General features: G+C 59.1%; 1 protein-coding gene across 1 annotated transcript in view; it reads left to right on the top strand.

Moving 5' to 3' along the window:
- Window positions 1–443: 443 nt before the first annotated feature.
- EFCAB8 (EF-hand calcium binding domain 8) overlaps window positions 444–21,648 on the top strand; it is a 42,230-nt gene continuing 21,025 nt past the window's right edge. The window contains exons 1-14 of the mRNA XM_066237580.1: window positions 444–533; window positions 3,301–3,386; window positions 4,965–5,073; window positions 8,434–8,537; window positions 9,321–9,456; window positions 10,542–10,647; window positions 10,886–10,970; window positions 11,501–11,625; window positions 12,419–12,492; window positions 13,510–13,640; window positions 18,009–18,076; window positions 18,358–18,509; window positions 19,745–19,882; window positions 21,179–21,292. Coding sequence (XP_066093677.1) covers window positions 444–533; window positions 3,301–3,386; window positions 4,965–5,073; window positions 8,434–8,537; window positions 9,321–9,456; window positions 10,542–10,647; window positions 10,886–10,970; window positions 11,501–11,625; window positions 12,419–12,492; window positions 13,510–13,640; window positions 18,009–18,076; window positions 18,358–18,509; window positions 19,745–19,882; window positions 21,179–21,292 — 1,518 coding nt within the window. The remainder of the gene's footprint in view (window positions 534–3,300; window positions 3,387–4,964; window positions 5,074–8,433; window positions 8,538–9,320; window positions 9,457–10,541; window positions 10,648–10,885; window positions 10,971–11,500; window positions 11,626–12,418; window positions 12,493–13,509; window positions 13,641–18,008; window positions 18,077–18,357; window positions 18,510–19,744; window positions 19,883–21,178; window positions 21,293–21,648) is intronic.

Raw genomic sequence — 21,648 nt, 5'->3', positions numbered from 1 at the left:
AGTGACGTGAGATGCCCACGACAATTAGCTCGGAAGGAGGGAGCCGGGCAGAATTGCACCCCGGAGCTCTGGGATGCGAGGGCTGTGTGTTTCCCATCACGCACCTTCCGTCCACGTGGACGGACGGACGCACAGGTGTCATGGACGGACGGACGCACAGGTGTCACGGACGGATGGACGCACAGGTGTCACGGACGGACGGACGCACAGGTGTCACGGACGGACGGACGCACAGGTGTCACGCACTCACGGCAGATGTGAACACAGAGTTTGGAAGCACAGAGGTGGTGGTGATGGCTCTTACCTGAAAGTTACAGAAAGGCTCCTCAGAGAAGGTGGCGTTTGAGGCAGACTCGGAAGAATGGGTAGGAATTCCCTGTTGGGCGAGATGGTGGTCGGGATTACGCAGAGGGAACAGTGTGAGTGGGCGTGGTACGCTCGCCATGTCAGGGGAGGCTGGGGAGACCCCGGTGTGCTGGGACCATGGCGTGTGCATCGCCAAGGGCTCTGGATGCCACCCTCAGTCGCTGGCGGTGGTGGAGATAGCCTGAAGGTGTCGGACACGATCGGATCTGCCTTCCAGAGAAATGCTTGGTGCCCGGGTTGGGAGGTGGATTAAGAGGGAAGGCTAAACTCTGGTCCGAAGTTAGGGGGCGCTATTTTGTCCCAGCCAAAGGCGAGGGTTCGGGGTGGGGCAGGGACGTGAGAGGGGGGTGTAGACTTAGGAGATGGATGAGAGTAAGAGCGAATCGGAGGGACAGGAGGAAAGCCTGGGAGGAAGAGGGCAGAGCCAGGGGCGGTGCTTAGCTTTCTCAGCCGAGGGCCCGCGTGGCCGGTGAGAACATCAACTAGCTCGTCTGCCTGGCTCCACGAAGACCGGTCTGCTCTGCTCTGTCCACTTGCGTGTTCCTGGCACTCAACAAACGTCTGCAGAGCACGAGTGTGTGGATGGCAGTTGGCAGATGAGCATGGTGTTTGTTCGGTGGGCCTGCTGCTGGGAGAGTGAATAGTCCCCCCTCCACCAGAGACCCTCTTGACCTCCCAGAGCCCAAGGCAGCGTGTCTCTGTGAGCAGGAGAGTGAATAGTCCCCCCTCCACCAGAGACCCTCTTGACCTCCCAGAGCCCAAGGCAGCGTGTCTCTGTGAGCAGGAGAGTGAATAGTCCCCCCTCCACCAGAGACCCTCTTGACCTCCCAGAGCCCAAGGCAGCGTGTCTCTGTGAGCAGGAGAGTGAATAGTCCCCCCTCCACCAGAGACCCTCTTGACCTCCCAGAGCCCAAGGCAGCATGTCTCTGCCAGCGGGAGAGTGAATAGTCCCCCCTCCACCAGAGACTCTCTTGACCACCCAGAGCCCAAGGCAGCGTGTCTCTGCGAGCAGGAGAGTGAATAGTCCCCCCTCCACCAGAGACTCTCTTGACCGCCCAGAGCCCAAGGCAGCGTCTCTGTGAGCAGGAGAGTGAATAGGCCCCCTCCACCAGAGACTCTTGACCACCCAGAGCCCAAGGCAGCGTGTCTCTGCCAGCGGGAGAGTGAATAGTCCCCCCTCCACCAGAGACCCTCTTGACCGCCCGGAGCCCAAGGCAGTGTGTCTCTGTGAGCAGGAGAGTGAATAGTCCCCCCTCCACCAGAGACCCTCTTGACCGCCCGGAGCCCAAGGCAGCGTCTCTGTGAGCAGGAGAGTGAATAGTACTCCCTCCACCAGAGACCCTCTTGACCACCCGGAGCCCAAGGCAGCGTCTCTGTGAGCAGGAGAGTGAATAGTCCCCCCTCCACCAGAGACTCTCTTGACCGCCCGGAGCCCAAGGCAGCATGTCTCTGTGAGCAGGAGAGTGAATAGTCCCCCCTCCACCAGAGACCCTCTTGACCTCCCAGAACCCAAGGCAGCGTGTCTCTGCCAGCGGGAGAGTGAATAGTCCCCCCTCCACCAGAGACTCTCTTGACCGCCCGGAGCCCAAGGCAGTGTGTCTCTGCGAGCAGGAGAGTGAATAGGCCCCCTCCACCAGAGACTCTTGACCACCCAGAGCCCAAGGCAGCGTGTCTCTGTGAGCGGGAGAGTGAATAGTCCCCCCTCCACCAGAGACTCTCTTGACCACCCAGAGCCCAAGGCAGCGTGTCTCTGTGAGCGGGAGAGTGAATAGTCCCCCCTCCACCAGAGACTCTCTTGACCGCCCAGAGCCGAAGGCAGCGTGTCTCTGTGAGCGGGAGAGTGAATAGTCCCCCCTCCACCAGAGACTCTTGACCACCCGGAGCCGAAGGCAGCGTGTCTCTGTGAGCGGGAGAGTGAATAGTCCCCCTCCACCAGAGACTCTTGACCTCCCGGAGCCCAAGGCAGCGTCTCTGTGAGCAGGAGAGTGAATAGTCCCCCCTCCACCAGAGACTCTCTTGACCGCCCAGAGCCCAAGGCAGCGTGTCTCTGTGAGCAGGAGAGTGAATAGTCCCCCCTCCACCAGAGACCCTCTTGACCGCCCAGAGCCCAAGGCAGCGTGTCTCTGTGAGCAGCACTCAGTGGTTACCATGTCATAGTCCACACCCGCGGTCTTTGGGGACCTGAGCCTTTGGTGACCTGAAGCATTGTGCCAAGTGTCAGAATGAATCACGTGTGGGAGCTAAAGAGAGGAAGCATTGTTGATTGTTGAGGGATGGAGGGGTGGGGAAGTCTTTGGGGGGAGGGACGTGAAGAGGTGAAGAGGAGGAGGAGGAGTAGGCTGTGAGCCCCCAATGGGGGGGGTCTACATGTGCTTTGGTGAGTGTGCAAATGACCTAATCTTTCCCGGGGGTGTGTCTGGGCTGCGTAGAACCACATCAAATTGTCTGGGATTCACATCATGCAGCTGGATTTCTTGGGGTCTTGAATTCTGACCTCTGAAGACTTGAAACAATATAGTTACTGAAATGAAGCGCCTTGTAAATTCGAGTCCTGTTATGTGTGAGGTGGGAACTTGGCCGTGTCCGCTGACCTCCCCGAGCCTCAGTGGTGGTCTCTGTAAAAAAGAAACTTGCCGAAGGCCGGAGAAGCTGTCTAGATCTTCCTTGGTGGTCTTCGGTTGGGAGAGTGGTCAAGATGTGTCTGCATTAGTCCGTGACTCACCAAAACGACTGTATACCCCGTCCTTCCCCCCAAGGGCCTCTCTTTCGATAAGAGGTGCTTAACAACGTTCGGGGCAGAAAATCAACATTCTCAGTCCCTGCGTGTCGTGCTCACGTTTGTTCCAGCCATCCGCCTCAGGTGGATTCCAGAAGAGGAAGGAGAGTCTTAGAACTCAATCATCTGTCACCCTTGGCCCAACGCTCGAATTCCAGCATGAGTCTCAGCTGCTTACGGAGCTGCACCTGGCCAAGATGGAGAAGCTGTTTAAGGCCAATGTGACTCGCGGTAAAGCTGCGCTGTGGGCTTAGCCTCTTGGCCTTTGCACAGGGTGGAACCCAGGAAGGGCGGCGCATATGGACGGTTCAGACTTGACCAACATTTTTTGCATCCAGTGTCTCCTTTAAAACGTTTTATTGGCCCTGGCTGGTTGGCTCAGTGGTAGAGCATCAGCCTAGTGTGTGGATATCTCGGGTTTGATTCTTGGCCAGGGCACACAGGAGAAGCAACTATCTGCTTCTCCACCCTTCCCCCTCTTGCTTCTCTCTCTCTTTCTTTCCCTCCCATAGCCATGGCTCGATTGGAGTGAGTTGGCCCTGGGTGCTAAGGACGGCTCTGTGGCCTCTGCCTCAGGTGCTAAGAAAAGCTTGGTTGCCGAGCAACAGAGCAATGGCCCCAGATGGGCAGAACGCCACCCATAGGGGGCTTGTTGGGTGGATCCCCTGTCAGAGCACATGTGGGAGTCTGTCTCTCTGCCTCCCTGCCTCTCACTTAATAAAAAAAAAAACACAAAAAAACGATAAAACGTTTTATTGTTATGTAAGTATTGTAACCACTTGGGGCTGAGAAAAATAATACCCCTAATCCAAGCACCCAAATGTAACCACTGGTCCGCCTTTTGGTATATTTTCTTCCAACAGTTTCATATGTTTGGTTTATTATCTATTACTGTGCAAAGGTAGGTCGTCCCACACACTTACTCACTGAACGGACCAGGAGTGGGTGGGAGGTCTTTTTTTTTTTGTATTTTTCTGAAGCTGGAAACGGGGAGAGACAGTCAGACAGACTCCCACATGCGCCCGACCGGGATCCACCCAGCACACCCACCAGGGGCGATGCTCTGCCCACCAGGGGGCGATGCTCTGCCCCTCAGGGCGTCGCTCTATTGTGACCAGAGCCACTTTAGCGCCTGGGGCAGAGGCCAAGGAGCCATCCCCAGCGCCCGGGCTCAATGGAGCCTCAGCTGCGGGAGGGGAAGAGAGAGACAGAGAGGAAGGACGGGGGGGGGGGGGGGGGGGTGTGGAGAAGCAGATGGGTGCTTCTCCTATGTGCCCTGGCCGGGAATCGAACCCGGGTTCCCCGCACGCCAGGCTGACGCTCTACCGCTGAGCCAACCGGCCAGGACCTGGAGGGAGGTCTTTTAATCCTGCCCTCTCCTCCGCTGCCCTCCCCTCCCTGCCCTCTCCAGCTTTCCCTCCAGCCTTTAAAAAGATGAGCCTCACCTCTCCCTCTCTGTTTGAATTTACATCTCTTTGTTTCCATTATTCACTTTTTTTTAATTTAAATTTTTTAGTTTTAGTCAGTTTTCTTTGTCTCCATGACTGGTCTGTCTTATCTGTGGAGAAATGGGAACTGAGCTTGTTGGGGACACCTGCCCCTCGCCCTGGCAGAGTGCTACCGCGGGGAGGGCGTGCAGCCAGAGTTCAGAGTTCGCGGGGTGGACGTGTGAACAAACAGGTGGTGCAACAGAGAACCCAGCCACTGTGACCTCTGTGGTTCCCCGGCCGCCAGCATGCAGGCGCCTGAGGCCGCTGTGCCAGTGACGGCTTGTGACACAGCGGACGCTGTTCCCCCCTCTCTCTCTCCAAGGCCTGGACAGGGAGGCCTTCACCAGGGCCATGAAGAAGAGCCTCAGCGACGTGTCCGACGAGATGCTGGAGGCACTGTTTCTGAAGGTGGACGTAGAGGGTAACGGCTCCGTCACCTGGGTGAGGAGGGCACCCCTGCGGCCACAGGGAGCTGAGGGGGGGCTGGGGGCACAGGCCTCAGCAGGTCAGGGGGGCACGTGGAGGATGGAGGGCAGGGGGCAGGCACAACCCCCCAGCCTCCCTCCCGCGGATTCTGGGGCACGTGTTGGATGGAGGGCACCCTCGGAGCCTTGGAGGGGCCCTCCCGAGACATTGGTGGGCTCACCACAGTTCAGTCCCCTCCTGGGATTCAGGAGAGCGTATGACTAACAGTGGTGGCCTCTGCATGGGCCAGACTGAGCGCACAGCAGTGAGCTGCTCACCAGCCTCCCGTCGGCTTAGGGGACTTTAGCTGGTGCCACAGCCTTCTCACGGCCCATACGGGCACTCAGGAGCAGGCCAGTCGGTGGCTGTTAAATCCAGAGTGTCAGGGTTTTAGAGCATATTAATAATAACGCCTTTGTTTGTTTTTTTCTGATTCTAAATGTTCTATAGGGAGCATATACTGTATAGCATTTATGAGTACAGATTCCAGCCTGACCTGTGGGAGTGCAGTGGATAGAGCGTCGACCTGGAATGCTGAGGTCGCTGGTTCGAAACCCTGGGCTTGCCTGGTCAAGGCACATACGAGAAGCAATTATGAGTTGATGCTTCCCACTCCTCCCCCTCTCCGCCTTTCTCTCTCTTTCAAGTCAATAAATAAAATCTTAAAAAAAAAAAAAAGAGGCCAAACCTATTTTTTTTTTTTTTTCTTTTCATTTTTCTGAAGCTGGAAACAGGGAGAGACAGTCAGACAGACTCCCGCATGCGCCCGACCGGGATCCACCCGGCACGCCCACCAGGGGCGAAGCTCTGCCCACCAGGGGGCGATGCTCTGCCCATCCTGGGCATCGCCATGTTGCGACCAGAGCCACTCCAGCGCCTGGGGCAGAGGCCACAGAGCCATCCCCAGCGCCCGGGCCATCTTTGCTCCAATGGAGCCTTGGCTGCGGGAGGGGACGAGAGAGACAGAGAGGAAAGCGCGGCGGAGGGGTGGAGAAGCAATTGGGCGCTTCTCCTGTGTGCCCTGGCCGGGAATCGAACCCGGGTCCTCCGCACGCTAGGCTGACGCTCTACCGCTGAGCCAACCGGCCAGGGCAAGAGGCCAAACCTATTTAAAAAAAAATGAATACAGAAAAGTACAAAAACATAGTCTGTCATATGTCACGATGAGGACAGTGACAGCTAGCATTTCCACCAGGCATTGTGCTATGCACTTTCTGTATTATTTTACTTAGACCTCACAGGAATGGGTGCTATTGTTGACCTCCCTTGACAGGTTGGGAAACTGAGGCACAGAGATGTTAAGCACCTTGCCCCGGTTCACAGAGCTAGTTAGCAGGAGAGATGGTCTCAGAACCAGGGAGTTCATTCACCTCAAGAACCCACACGTTAAGCATTCTGTGTATCTCCCCCTTGGTTTAGGGATACGTTCTGAGGGTTTTTTTGCTTTTATTTCCCTTAGTATTCTATAATAAACGTATTTGCAGCATTCTCTGCGATTGACACAGTGCTACACTGCTCACAAAAATTAGGAGATCAGGAACCGTGCAGATACTCCGGTACTCTCAGCCTTTTGTAGAGTACATTTTCACCAATGAAATAAAAGTTGGTTTTGCATCTCATTTGCATAATCGAACAACTTTCCTTGATTTGCCGTTTGCTTTTCTGATGTTCTTGTTTAATAAAAATAGTCAGCCCTGGCCGGTTGGCTCAGCGGTAGAGCGTCGGCCTAGCGTGCGGAGGACCCGGGTTCGATTCCGGCCAGGGCACACAGGAGAAGCGCCCATTTGCTTCTCCACCCCTCCGCCGCGCTTTCCCTCTCTGTCTCTCTCTTCCCCTCCCGCAGCCAAGGCTCCATTGGAGCAAAGATGGCCCGGGCGCTGGGGATGGCTCTGTGGCCTCTGCCCCAGGCGCTAGAGTGGCTCTGGTCGCAACATGGCGATGCCCAGGATGGGCAGAGCATCGCCCCCTGGTGGGCAGAGCGTCGCCCCTGGTGGGCGTGCCGGGTGGATCCCGGTCGGGCGCATGCGGGAGTCTGTCTAGCTGTCTCTCCATGTTTCCAGCTTCAGAAAAATGAAAAAAAAAAAATAGTCAAATGCTTCTTTTTTTTATATCGCTTCATCTTCATTTTGAAATATCCCCTAATTTTTGTGAGCAGTATATTTCTTAATAAATTTCTATTATTTTGGTCATAGCTCCACCTGGTGGCCAGTCTGTTTCGGCCATGGCCATATATTCCTGAGGTTGACCAGTAAGAGTTTAGAGTTGCCCAAGTGGCCTGGCCGATGGGTCCTCCGCTGCGGTTAACATGACAGATGATCTGGAGCAACTCCTCTCTCCTTACACGGGCACAGTTTTATTATCCATAAAATGGGGTGAATAAACAGACACAGATGAGACGCCCAGATGTGGACGTGAGGCGAAGACAGACCCAGCACAGCGATGTTCAACCTTCGTGCCGCGAGAATTAAAAAACAACAACAACCAGGCAGCACCTGTTTAGTCAGGGGCACTGGCTTCTTTTCCCTCAGACTGTCAAGTTAAAAAAGAGGACAACAGCCAGCACAACAATAGCCACCCAGTATGAGTGACTCAAAATGATACATATATACATATATATATCTTTTTTGGTCAGATTGGCAAAAAATACATTCTTTGGTGTGCCACGGAGTTTTAGTAACTAGCCTATGCGTACCGCGAGAGGAAGAAGGCTGAGAGTGGCCCAGCCAGCATTGCAGAAAGGCTCGAAGGAGGCAGGCTCGGCTGGGCTGCCTCCATAAACCCCTGCCAGTAGGCCAGGGGTCCCCAAACTTTTTACACAGGGGGCCAGTTCACTGTCCCTCAGACTGTTGGAGGGCCGGACTATAAAAAAAACTATGGACAAATCCCTATGCACACTGCACACATCTTATTTTAAAGTAAAAAAACAAAACGGGAACAAATACAATATTTAAAATAAAGAACAAGTAAATTTAAATCAACAAACTGACCAGTATTTCAATGGGAACTATGCTCCTCTCACTGACCACCAATGAAAGAAGTGCCCCTTCTGGAAGCACAGGGGGGGGGGCCGGATAAATGGCCTCAGGGGGCCGCATGCGGCCCGCGGGCCATAGTTTGGGGACCCCTGCAGTAGGCCCTTTGCCCAGTTCAGATCCAAGAACAGCTCAGTTGCTAGGCTGCCTCCCTTGGCCTCCTCAGGGGTGGGGTGGGTGGGGGGCCCCCCAAAGCCTGTTGGGAGGGGCTGGGAGAGACGGGGGAGAACCCTTGGGTTCCCCAAGTCCAGTGCTCAGACCTCGGGGCCAACACGCTCCCCGCCTTGCGTGTCTCCCGAGGCAGTCGAACTACGTGGACTACATGATGCGTGAGTTCCAGGGGCAGGAGCTGATGTGGAAGAACCAGTACCACCTGCGCTTCCTCCTGCCCATGAAGGTCATCCCCCTGTAAGGAGCCTCTCCCGGGCTGGAAGGGGGCGGTCCCTGCAGCTCTGCCCTTCCCCCATCCCTGAGCCGCCCCCTGTGGGGACCACCCAGGGTCTGGCCCGGGCCTGGGGCTTGGTGTCCCTACACTCCTTTTGGCCTCACAGTTGGGTAGGTGGGCATGAGCAGGAGGAGGTGATTTGTCTCCATTTTACAGATGAGGAAACGGAGGCCAGGCCTGCCCCAGAAGCTTGTTTGCTGTGCTCTGCTTGGGGTGTGTCCTTGTGTGCATGGGGCCGAGGCCCGATAACTCACGGCCTCCTTGCCCGCTTTCCTCTCGCTCCCATGTTCTGTGCCCCCTCCTCCCTGGAGCCCAGCGCGGCTGCTGGCATCAGTGATGTCACAGTTTGCGGCCACAAGCCCCACTCTGCTTGCCTTCCCTGCAGCCCTTTTTTCCAATGAAAGGTTTTCAAAAGCCTTTGTTCTTGGTCTCCTCCACCCGGTCCGGCTCTGAGGACGCTGACGGGCTGTTTCCCGGGATGGGCTTACCGCTCCGGGAGCCCCGTTTCACCCCGGCATTGCCGTGGCTGGGTCTCTCTTCCTTTTGGCCACTGTGGATCACGGTCGCCACCTGCCCGGAGGAGGGGCAGGGTCCCACGTCTCAGGGAACCTGCTCAAGGTTCTCGAGAGTGTGCCCGTGTGCCCTTGTGCACGCGTGCGTGTGAGCAGCGCCCCTCCTGCTGGCTTCCTCTCTCCCCCCACCCCGTGTCTTCATGCCGTGTGTGTTTCAGTTCTTCCCTCCCACAGGAATCACGGCTGCGAGATCGTGAAGGTGGAGTTTTTCATGAAGCGGTTCAAGAAGGTCGGGCACTTCCTGACGGTCACCAAGGATGGGGTCCTGCAGTTCTGGTCGGAGTCCTTCTCTCCGCTCAGCTCCTTTCGGGTGAGCGGGGTGGTCAGAGGGCCTCGACTTTCGAACCCTAGGCCCAGCCTGGGCTCCGTCTCGGAGCTCGTGGACTAGGCTGCCCACACTTGCAGCCCCAGCTCCTGGGGCCCAGGTTCGAGCTTCACTGTGGGACCCTGGGACTCCCATTTCTTCTTTGTCAGCAAGATTCCACCTGGCTGTTCGTCCCACGTGGATGTCCAACAGGCACCCTGAACCCAGGTGCCCAACCTGAACGTCAGTGTAGCGTTGCCTGCTCACCGGGCTTCTCCTGTGCCCCCACCTCAGGGAATGGCATCACCTCACCACCCACCAAGGTCCCCATGCTGGGCATCAGCCTCCTCCCCTGTCTTTGTTACCCCCACTCTGTCACCTGTGGATTCAAGCCCTTTGCCTGGACCAGGCGGGACGTCACTGGGGTCGTGACCCGGGCCACTGGAAGCTGACCGCCTGGCTCACACCCCCCAGGCACACCCTTCCAGCCCTGTGACCTTGGGCCACTGCTGCAGAGCTCCCTGTGTCTCATTCTCCTCATCTGTCAAGCGGGGCAGTAACAGTAGTACCCCCCTCATGGGGCAGTGGAGAGGATCGAATGACATAGAACATGCACGGAGCGTGGAGCAGGGCAGGGCACCCAGCAAACTCCTGATGAACGTGGCCTTCGTGCCGCCGGTTCCAAGCGCAGGGAGTGATCACACGCTCAGGCAGACTCACTGCGTACCTGTGTTGCCAGACCTGTCTCGAATCCCCCGGCGAATGACGTTAATGTCCGTGGGTATCGTGGACGCATCCATAGTTGTGTCCCGGAGATGGATCCCGGGGTCACAAACTGGGCACATTTAAATCTTTGATGAGCTTGTCAAACTGCTCTAAAAGGGGGCTGTAAAGAGCACAGTTCCCTATCAGCCCATTTTATAGATGCGGTTAGGGAGTTTATTCAAGCCTCCGTCCTTAGTAGTTGGTGGTCACGCTGGGCTCCGGGGCCTCGGATGGCCGGGGAGAGTTCACAGGGACTCCGTGCTCCTGGTGTGTGCTCCTGGGGAAGCCTCCCCAGCCCGGGTCTCCTCTGCTCTTCCTCTGGCTAGCTTAACCAGATCCAGCCGCTCCACAACCCGCAGATGTGGGTCATCGACATGGTGTGTCTCCACAACATGAACCTAGTTGCAGTGACCTCTACCGACCAGAAGATCCGTGAGTCCCTGGCAGCTGCCCCGGCCGCTCGCGGCCACTGGGAGTCATGCGTTTGTATTTGGAGAGATCTGTCGCTGAGCCAGTTCTGAGCATGGATCCAAACCCTCGCGGTGGGGGGGGGCATTGCTAGGTGGTGAACGGTGACTGCTCATTGTCACCAGAGACCCCCCCCCCGCCCCGCAAGGCCTGGGAGGTGCTTTGGGGGGTCTATGCGTGCCTCTCCTCTGTCTCTTCCCAGAGTTCTTTGACATCAGTAACCGTAAATGTATCCGGGCCTTCACCTTTGTTGACCTGGACAGCTGCGCCCTGGTCATGGACTATTGGTGAGTCTCATGGGAGGCTGTGGCCACCTCACTTGGTGGAGCTGGGACCCTCTCTGGATACGGCCCTGGAGAGATGACCTTCCTGTGCGCCTGTGTCCTCTTCCCCGCACGCTGTCCCTCTCCCAGGGTCACCTGTCACGGTCACTCCGACCTCAGAGCCATCGTCGGATCCTCTTCCTTTCCGTCGCCCACCAGGTCAGCCTGCTGCACCCCGGCAGGGCTTGTCCCGGGGTCAGGCGGACTGGAAGCGTCAGTCCACTGGGAGGGGCGACTTGACAAAGAGCAGCCGGAGGACCAGGCCCTCACTTATTTTGGCTTAAAAAAAAAAATACTGATTTCTTTTGGACCTGGTTCCTGGGTGGCCTGGATCTGGGCGTTGGGCCTACGTCCGTCCGTCCGTCAGCCCGAGAGAGCGAGAGCTGCCCTTGCTCCCCAGACAGACGAAGGCATTGGGGCGCACAGGGCGGGTGGAGACTGTGGCTGGGCGCGCCCAGCTGGCCCCACGGCCTCTTCTGTCTCCGTCTCTCCAGGTCGGACTATCGCAGAGCTGTGTTCTGCTTCGGGGACAGCAGGGGCAACGTCATCATCTTCACCTCCGACAACGTGGCCAATGGGCTGTTCAACCCCCGCATCCTCCCCAGGACCTCCAAGTGGGGTAGCTAGCTCGTTGAGGGACTGGGGGTGGGGGAGGCGGCTCAGCCCTGGGAGGCTCTCCCCTCTCCCTGCCTCCCGGCTCACAGCCCCTGGCTCCTCCGGAAGCCCAGGCCACAGCAGCACAGGCTCAGCTCAGAGCAGCCCGCAGGGGGTGGGGGAGGCGGCTCAGCCCTGGGATGATGCTCTCCCCTCTCCCTGCCTCCCGGCCGCACAGCCCCTGGCTCCTTCCGAAGCCCAGGCCACAGCAGCACAGGCTCAGCTCAGAGCAGCCCGCAGGGGGAGGGGGGCAGGGGGGGGGAGGCTGAGGAAACGGCACTCTCTGAAGGGAGGATGTTGTGAAGGTAATGGCCAAGGGAGGGGGGCTTTAGAACCCCCTCATCCCAGAAGAAAACAACCTGTGCCCACTGTGTGACCTGGAGAAAGCCACTCCCCTGCTCTGGGCCTTGGAATAATGGTGCTAACTGCCTCCAGCGAACCTGGAGCCACCTCACAGAATCAGCCCATTTAGACTGTAGCAGCCGGGGAGAGTGGGGCGCCCCGAACTTGTTCCAGCTCTGCTGTGAGCTGGTGGGGGGCTCTGGGCAGCGGGGTTCCCCTGCTGGGTCTGTTTTCTGGGTGCCCGGTTCCCCCCGCTGACCTCACCGGGACACAGCGAGGCTCCGGCAAGAGAGCGGATGGCAGAGGCTTTGGAGAGGCGTGGGGGACTGCAGACAGACTCCAGGTGTCCCCTGAGGCCCCGCTGGTCCAGGCGTCGGGGCAGCGTGGTGACACGGCTCGGGTTTCTCCCCACCCAGATCACTGGACCAGTGTGTCCATGCAGAAGCTCTTAAACGAGAAGTCCACTTTGTACAGAAGTTACCGACTGAAGGTGAGTGGTAGCTTTTCCTTGGCCTGTTACCATGGTAACTATTTGAGCACACACCCATCACAATAAATTCAGAGAGTGGATTTGCCCCCTGGGTCCGGTCTCAGGCCGTGGGGCTTGGTCTCGTCTCTAGGAATGGGGTAGAGGCAGTTGTGGGGTCCCACCAGCTCTCTGTGCCCCAGGCACGCCGTCTCTCTCATCGCCTTCACGGCTCAGCTCCGGTCCCCGCAGACACAACCTTCCCCCTGGGTGGCTGCAGTGGCTGCGAGCTGTTCCCCCACGCCCTCTGTCCACTCAGTGCTTTCTCCAGCCGCCAGAAGAATCGTGAGATGGGAGCCCAGTCACGTCCCTCCTTTGCTCAGGATCCCCCCGTGGCTGCTCTCTGAAACACGCTAAGCCCTTTCCCACCTCAGGGCCTTGTCACATGCTGTCCCTTCAGGAGGGCACGCCTCTCGGTTTCCACTCAGTGCCGCGCAGTCGGTGCCTTCGCTGTGATAGACACTTGGAGAGACGGTCATGCAGAACCTCGCTCAGGGCCGGATGACCCTCCGGCTCGCACCCCCCTTCCTGTCCCTGGAAGGATGGGCTCTGGATTGGGAGGCCATGCACTGGGTCAGACCACAGGGCTGGAGCTACAGAGTTTGGAGCCTGTCCGGCCAGGCCACCCCCTTATAACTGGTGGTGCAGCCCGCACTGCCCCAGACAGTGTTCTCTCGTATTTCACAGCCTGTCCTGACAAGCGTGTCAGGCTGCGGTGGGGCCAGGAGCACAGGGTCGTCCGAGGTGGGGCTCCTGCAGCCTCGAACGCGCCCTCCCTCCCCCTGAGGGCGGGACGACAGTGTCCACATGGCAGAGGGATGACCACACCCGCGGGCCACAGGGCCCTGGTTAGGGCTGCAGGCCCCATCACTTCGTCAGGGCTGCGGTCACTAGAAGGGCGCTGGACCCGGCGGTCTCTGGGCCTGGGCCTGTGCGGGCCGTCCTGGCTTGGCTGTCCCAGCCCTGTCCCTCTGTCCCCAGGCTCTTCACCGCAACTGGTGCCAGCAGATCAGGTTCATTCCCCACATTAACCTGGTGGCCTCCTGTTCAATCACTGCCAAGTCCTCCCTGGTGCTGACGGTCCTGCCGGCCAAAGCCTCCGAGAACCCCAGGTGAGGGGCCTTTCCCGGGCCACGGCGGTGGGGCCGGGAGGGGCCGGCGGAGGCGTCTGGCCTCCCTGTGGGAGGGGCCGCCCCTGCTGAGGCGAGGCCCACCTCCGGACAGCGGCCGTCCCCTGGTCAGCCAGCGCACTGTGTGTCCTCTGAGCCACGGCGGTGGGGCCGGCAGGGGCCGGCGGAGGCGTCTGGCCTCCCTGTGGGAAGGGGCCGCCCCTGCTGAGGTGAGGCCCACCTCCGGACAGCGGCCGTCCCCTGGTCAGCCAGCGCACTGCGTGTCCTCTGAGCCACGGCGGTGGGGCCGGCAGGGGCTGGCGGAGGCGTCTGGCCTCCCTGTGGGAAGGGGCCGCCCCTGCTGAGGCGAGGCCCACCTCCGGACAGCGGCCGTCCCCTGGTCAGCCAGCGCACTGCGTGTCCTCTGAGCCACGGCGGTGGGGCCGGCAGGGGCTGGCGGAGGCGTCTGGCCTCCCTGTGGGAAGGGGCCGCCCCTGCTGAGGCGAGGCCCACCTCCGGACAGCGGCCGTCCCCTGGTCAGCCAGCGCACTGCGTGTCCTCTGAGCCACGGTGGTGGGGCCGGCAGGGGCTGGTGGAGGCGTCTGGTCTCCCTGTGGGAAGGGGCCGCCCCTGCTGAGGCGAGGCCCACCTCCGGACAGCGGCCGTCCCCTGGTCAGCCAGCGCACTGCGTGTCCTCTGAGCCACGGTGGTGGGGCCGGCAGGGGCTGGTGGAGGCGTCTGGTCTCCCTGTGGGAAGGGGCCGCCCCTGCTGAGGCGAGGCCCACCTCCGGACAGCGGCCGTCCCCTGGTCAGCCAGCGCACTGCGTGTCCTCTGGGCAACGGCGGGCTGTGGCGGTTCGAGCCCGGCTCTGGAGTCTGGGTCTTGTTTTTTTCTTTAACTGAGACATAATTGACACGACGTTATATTTCAAGCGTACAACTTGATGATTCGATACCTATAAATATTGCAAAACGATCACCACCACATGTCTAATGAACATCCATCACCACAGAGAGTTACACATTCTTTTTCTCGTGAGGAGAACTTTCATGCAGTCTGCTCTGAAACACCATCCCAGCGCCGCCACCAGCAGCAAGATGGAAATAGGTCTCTTGTCTACCAGTCTGGGTGCAAATCTCAGCCTGGAAGCCCGCACGGGGTAAGCAGGCAGCGGAGAAACACTGCCGCTGAAGGAAGGAATCCGCTGCTGCCTCTGTGAGCCTCAGTCGCCTCGTCTGAGGGAGGGGGGTCACCCCACGCACTTGACTGACCTCAAGGGTCATTCTACTGAGCACAGGCTGCGGCATGTGCACGGGACTGGCAGCGCTTATTTTTTTGGAGGGAATTCTCATCTATTTCCTTTATTCTAGATTCTTCCCTCCCTCCCTCCCTCTCTCCCTCTCTCCCTCACTCTCTCCCTCCCTCTCTCCCTCCCTCCCTCTCTCCCTCCCTCCCTCCCTTTCTCCCTCCCTCTCTCCCTTTCTCCCTCCCTTTCTCCCTGCCTCCCTCCCTTCCTCCCTTCCACCTTCCTTCCTTCCTTCCTCCCTTCCACCTTCCTTCCTTCCTTCCTTCCTTCCTTCCTTCCTTCCTTCCTTCCTTCCTTCCTCCCTCCCTCCCTCCCTCCCTCCCTTCCTCCCTTCCTTCTAACTTCCTTCCTTCCTTCCTTCCTTCCTTCCTTCCTTCCTTCCTTCCTCCCTCCCTTCCTTCCTTCCTTCCTTCCTTCCAAATCTGCTGTTTTACAGACAAGTATAGGTACATACATTGTCCTTGGAACAAATTTAAACATTATATATAAAGCTGGAGTCCTGGAAGCCCGCTCCCCTTATCTGACTCCCCCATCTGACCCCACTGTGGCAAGTGCCTGCTCTAGGGCTGCAGTGCCTTCACTCCCCCGGGGGCTCTTTCAGCTGCCCCCCCCTGCAGTGCCCTCGTTGCCCCAGGTCTCCATACCCTGGAGCCTGTGGGTCTGACCTTTCCTTCTTAGGGCTGAGGCCGTCTTGCCTTGGGGGCACAGCAGGAGATTTGAGGCTTGGGTTGGGGCCACAGCTGGGTGAGAGGTGCAGTGGGGAGACTGAGGGCCAGCTAGGTCCCACCTCTGTCTGTCCCTTCCTGTCCTGCCTGCTTTCCAAAGGGGAATTGGAGCTTGGGGTGGCAGGGTTCATTCAGGGGTAGCTCCTCATTTTCCAGATTGAAAATTTGAGGCTTACGGTGGAGAGGTGACCCGTTTGGAGCGGACCTTTGAGCTGGGGTTGTGTCCCAGGCCTCGTCACACGTCCGGTGTCTTGTTAACCAGAGTATTCCATGCACATTCCCTCCCGAGTCCTGGAGCTGACTGAGGTTGGAGGAGGGGCCTCGGAGAATGTCCGATGCGGTGGGGAAGCTTCGGTCTTTGCCTCGGTACTTGCGGTGGGGCAGGGTGGTGGGATTTTGCTGGGAGCTGGTGTGCTGAGGTTATCTCTCTGCCTTGGTGCTAGCATTGTCTTGTGTCTCTGATGCCTTTCATTCAGTTTCTCATTTTATTGGGTATCAGCAGCAGGGGGGCTATGAGGGGGATCATCTCACTGTGGCCCTGAGGCCCTCTGTGGTCTGGCTCTGCTGCCTTCCTGATCACACCCCTTCTACCATTTTCACTCCAGCCCCCCTGGCCCACCTATGGTTTAGGAATGCTCCTGCCCCAGGGCCTTTGCATCACTCCTCTCTACTTGGTATACTCTTATTTATTTTATAGTATTTATTTTTTAAACTTTTTTTTTATTATGAAAACTTCCAAACACACAAAAGTAGAGACAGTAGTATAACACTTACACATCACTAGTATAAGTTAATCTTTATTTAGAATCAGCTATAAACAGGGTTCTCGAGTGCTTTTGAGCAGAGGAATGGTGTGGTCTGATGTGTAGGAGCATCCTTCTAGCAGTTTTGTTGCAAGTAGAGCACACGTGGGCAGGAGTGGAGGTGGGGACATCGGTTAGGACACCATTGTAATAATTCAGGATACATAGGATGGTGGCCTGCAGGCAACCAGTCAGATGGAGATGGAGGGATTTGGGATATGTTCTGGGGGGGTGGTTGGAGAATAGAATAACACACCCGCTTCCTTCCTGTCTGGATGCAGTACACATAATGTCCAGCAGGTGGCACCACTGACTGCTTGCTCGTTTCCCATTCCTGGTGATGGCCTCTTAGGCCGAGACCTTTGCAGCTGGGACCTGGCATTGCCAACCCAAACTCTGCCTCTGGAGTGGGCCTCAGCCTCCCAGGCAGTGTGGGCACGAGGTGTGACTTCCCAGCAGCCGGCCGAGGTGGTCGGAGCCAGGGGCGGGGGGGAGGGACCCGGGCCCAGTATGTGGACTGACCTGCAGCGTCTCCCCCTCTTCTCTCACCTCCGCCCCCACCACCCAGCTGGAGCCACTGTGATCTCACATCCACAGCGGCCTTGCTCGCTGTGTCCCCTCTGACTTCTCAGGCCCTTCCCTATGCTGCAGCCGCCGGCAGACCCGTCTCCTTCAGCTGTCCTGCCAAAGCCACCTGCTTGCTCCTCTGCGGGACTTGCCACAATCTGGCCAGGGCTTGAGTTGAGTTTGAAGGTCGAGTTCAAATAGAAGGAGCTGGCAGGGCAGGCTGTGGGGATAAGCGGGAACAGCATGTGCAAAGGCACTGAGTTTCTAGGGCAGTTGGGTCTGTGAGGACCACTGGGCCGAACCTGCCTGGGTCACCCTGGCCCTTCCGGGACCCCTGCATCTCCTGGGTCACCCTGGCCCTTCCAGGACCCCTGCATCTCCTCCTTTCCTGGGCTGAGCCTCCGGCCTCTTCCTGCCATGCCTGCCCTGGTTCTGAACCTGACTTCCTACCTTATCAGCCATATGACCTCGGGCAAATGCCCTAACTTCTTTCCGCGACCTCATTGTGGCACAGGGCTGATGATGCTCTTCAGGGTTATGTGAGGGGTCCGGCACGGAACAAGGGCACAGCACCCAGGAGCGTGCTTCCCTTTCTCCTGGCCCTGGGGCCCCGGTTGTGGAGACCCTGGCCCAGCCTAGTTGAGGTGAAGAGGGCACGCGTGTTTATAGCCGTAAGTGTCGGCTCCAGCGGAGGGCTGCTTCCTCCAGCGGTGAGAGGTGGATGCCTCCTCCATGCAGGCAGGAGGGGTTTCTCTTCCAGGAGCTGCTGGTTTGGGGCCAAGACCCGCAGCCCTGCCCCAGCTGCAGGGCGTGCTCCGGGCAGGGTTTAGGGGCTGCTCCTCTCCTGGGTGGAGAGGAAGTGATTCCCCCGCCCCCCCCCAGCCCTGTCTCTGTGCCCTCCCCACCCTGGGCTCGGAGACTCCCCTGAGGCCGTCCGCAGCCCACAGCCTTTCTTCTTCGGTCTTGTAGGTTTTCGGTGCTGAATTTTAAAAAAGGAATCCTTTGCTTTGATTACTGCCCAGACAAGAACTTCCTGGGTAGGTCACACAGAACGTGTTGGCCTGGCGGAACCGGGCTGAGGGCTGTGGGCACCGTCAGAGCCGAGGAGGAGCCCCACAACCTCTGGCCACTCCAGCCCCTGCTCATGGTCACCTGGGGTGGCGTGTTGACACAGGCTGTTCTCGGTGTGGTGGTACAGGGGCTGGGGTGGGAGGAGCACCCATCTGCCCAGCCGGGCCGGGACCTGCCGCCTGGCCCCAGGAGACAGTTTCAGCGTAGGCCCCCAGTGGCTGACACCCACCCATATTTTTTACCCCAGTCACTGGTGGCTATGATGCCCTCATCCGCCTGTGGAACCCCTTCTTCTCCAAAAAGCCCGTGTGGCTGATGACGGGACATCAGACCGCGGTGACGCACATCCTGGTGAATAGCAAGAACAGCAACATCCTCCTCAGCATCTCCAAGGACAAGGTGCTGTCCTCGTGGGCATGGGCCTCCGCCCCCGACTGGTCCCTGCTCTGTGGCAGAGACACTGGCCTGGCCTGAGGCCCAGGGCAACAGTGTGACTCCCCTGCCTGTGGTCTCACACCTGGCCCAGGGCCTAGAGGGAGGTTACCCAGGTAGTGTCACCTTGAGGGGCCTGAGCCAGCAGGCCACCAGCACGGGCTTCCCAGGGGCCCAGCCTGGCTGTAGCCCTGGGCAATGCCTTTCTTCTTTTCTGAAGAATCTCAGTCTTCTCATCCATAGAATGGGTTGTCAAGTGGCTTAGAGGAGAACGGGGTGGGTGGGGGGGAGAGCGGTGTCATGTCTGGCCCCAGAGGGTGTACACGGTGTATGAGCCCGTCCCTCCCCCCATGCTCCTCCCAGGCCCACACCTGCACCTCCAGGGCTCCTAGGGGCCCCTTCTCGACTGCTCTGGCTGCTAGGGACTGACCGGAACTTTCTCCAGCGCCCAGGGCTTCCTAACTCAGGGTTCCTGCCACTTCGTTCCCATTGGCTCAGGGTACTGGCCTGTCTGCTGGGCTGCTTGGACATCTGGCCAGTGTGGGAGGCGGCCATGGTTCCAGGTGCCTCCTTCAGGGGACAGTTTGTGTCCTCTGGGACTCAGATGATTGGGAACCGGCACCCTTAGGCTCACCCAGGCTGCCATCCCCAACACATCCTCACACTTGCTGTTGTCTGGGGCTCTCCCAGCAGTCCTGGGAGCTGGAGTCCTCGGGCCACTGCTGGGGAATCCCGGACGGGGTTGTCAAAATCCTCACGGTCAGCCAGGGGCAGACCCAGGGTGCAGACGCCAAGTTCGTGTCTCTCCAGCTCACTGTCCGTGCCTACCAGCCACGAGTGTTCTGGAGGGGCTTACTGAGGCCTCTCTCGGGACAGGGGGATCCTCTGGGGACAGGCTGGCCTCCTGGGCAGTGGCCACCTGGCTTGGCTTGGAGGCTGGAGTGGGAGCAGCGGGACCCTGCAGGGGCCCGTGCCGCCTCTCTGGGTGTTGGCCGCTCGAGCAGGGTGGAGGTCCTGGGGGGAGAGGCTGGGGTGAGAGGGGGAGGGCCAGGCCAGGCTTTCCTCACACGAGCCCACGAACACCATCTCTGTCACAGGGTCACGGCCCAGCAGACACAGAGCAGGGGGCGGGCCCTGCTCACACCCCAAGGCCTCCGCTGCGCCCCACGCTCAGCCCCCTGCCCGTTTCCTACCGTCCCCAGAACATCCGCGTGTGGGACACGCAGGACTACGTCTGCCTCCAGTCCTTCTCCGGGAAGCACTTCGCCCTGGGAAACTGCCCCATCACCAGCGCCTACCTCTGGAAGAACGAGGACACCCTCATCTGCTGCACCTACTCAGTGAGCACCGAGCTGACGGGCGGCGGCACGGTGGCCGGGTCTGAGGTCCCAGAGGGTTCCCAGGGGAGAGTCCCAGGCCGCCCAGCCCCAGGCTGCCCTTCCTGCTGCCTGCCGTGAGGACGCCGTGCTGGACTCGGTGGCCTGGCCCTGAGGCTCCCGTCTCCTGGGATTTCCTGGAAGACTATTTCTGGGCCCCCAGCCTGTCACCCTCTCCGGTGCTGCTCTTTCCCTGAAAGCCCACGGTGTCCCCCCTCCCCAGGCTGGGTTAGGAGCCCCCCCCTCCAAGCTGCTTTGGACCTGTGCCACCCCCACCCCGATCACAGTCCCATTGCTCTGTCCTGTCACTCTTACACGGCTTCCTGGATACATCGTGAACTCCAAGAAGGCAGGGCCACCGCGGAGCAGCCCCTCGAAAGGACAGAACGGGGAGAGGCCCGATGTGCCCTGGGGGACAGGACAGACGGGCAGAGGCACAGGGCTGACCGTGCAGGGCTGGGGGTGGGGGTGGGGGGAGTGGACTCAAACTAGGTGGGAGCCGAGGGGTCGCAATGACACCCAGCAGCCACTAGATGGCAGGGCTCAGTCTAGAAAGGGAGACGGGTGTCCTCTGTGGTTGAGAGTGGGGTCACTCCACTGAGGCCTCGTACCCTCCGTTGGCCAGGTCACCCTGGCAGGGGACACATATGTCGCCCTTGTGCCCTTGGCTGGCTGTCCCCTAGATGGCAGGTTTTTTGACTGGCTGCCAGCATTTGTTAAATTAAATAGACATTTGGATTTCACTTCAGGTCATCAAACATTATCAACCCCCAGCTCTTTGTTAGGAACAGAGAATAAATTAATTAGACACTGTCCCTTCTCTTGAGGAACCTTGAGGGTAGAAGGAGAACATAATGTTGGTAGAAAATGCCATCTGTTATGATGGACATGTCCATACTATGAGGTGGGTTCATGGAGCACAGGAAGAAAAAAATATCCTTAGCCTAGCCTGGGGCAGGGTGGTCAGAGAAGGCTTCCTGGTGGAGCGGAGACCGGATTGAGGCTGTACGCTTCTCAGAAGTTATAAGAGGGCCCTTGGACTTCGGGGTCCTAGGAACACTAGGGTTTGGGAGCCCCGATTTCAGGGGGTGGGAGGCATCAGCAGGCACGCTAAGGGGCCAAGGGGCCTTGCGAGGCTCGGGCCTGTGTGCCGTCAGAAGGCCTCGATGTCTCAGTCGACTGGAAGCTTCTCCCTGGGGCCAGTCGCTGAGGGCAGAGCCCTCTAGACTGCCCAGCCCTCTGCCCCTCTCCTTGTTTCAGATTGGGATCCTGAAAGGGTACCTGGAGACCGAGGGACGTGGGAAGTCCGGGGAGAAGGCCACGACGTACAGCGCGCCTCTGTGCGCTGTCCTCTACAGCAAGACTTTCAAGCAGGTGAGCGTGCCGGAGCTCGGCTCCGTCCTGGCGGGAGTGCCGGGTGACACGGGGCAGGACCAGACCTCCCGGAGCGTCCAGATCCAAGGGGGCAGTCAGCGTAGGTGGCGGGGTGGCGTGGAACTCTCGTCGCTGTCGTGGTGAGAGGGGTCCTGGGGTCCGGACAAGAAGCAGCCCCACACGGGCTGGTCCAGGACGGGCTTGGCGCTCCGCCACGTGGTCAGCGGATCGCCCGAGTCCTCGGAGCCTCCGTACACCTGGCTGCTGCCTCAGGTCCGTTCTGGGCGGGCAGCCTTCCTCACGCAAGTGTGAGATGGGTTCCCAGGGCGGGGCAAGCTTCCTGGGCACCATTTTCT

This window comes from Saccopteryx bilineata, chromosome 6, assembly GCF_036850765.1.
Source record: "Saccopteryx bilineata isolate mSacBil1 chromosome 6, mSacBil1_pri_phased_curated, whole genome shotgun sequence".
Classification (NCBI taxonomy): Eukaryota; Metazoa; Chordata; class Mammalia; order Chiroptera; family Emballonuridae; genus Saccopteryx; species Saccopteryx bilineata.
This window is presented reverse-complemented; position numbering and strand designations above follow the sequence as displayed.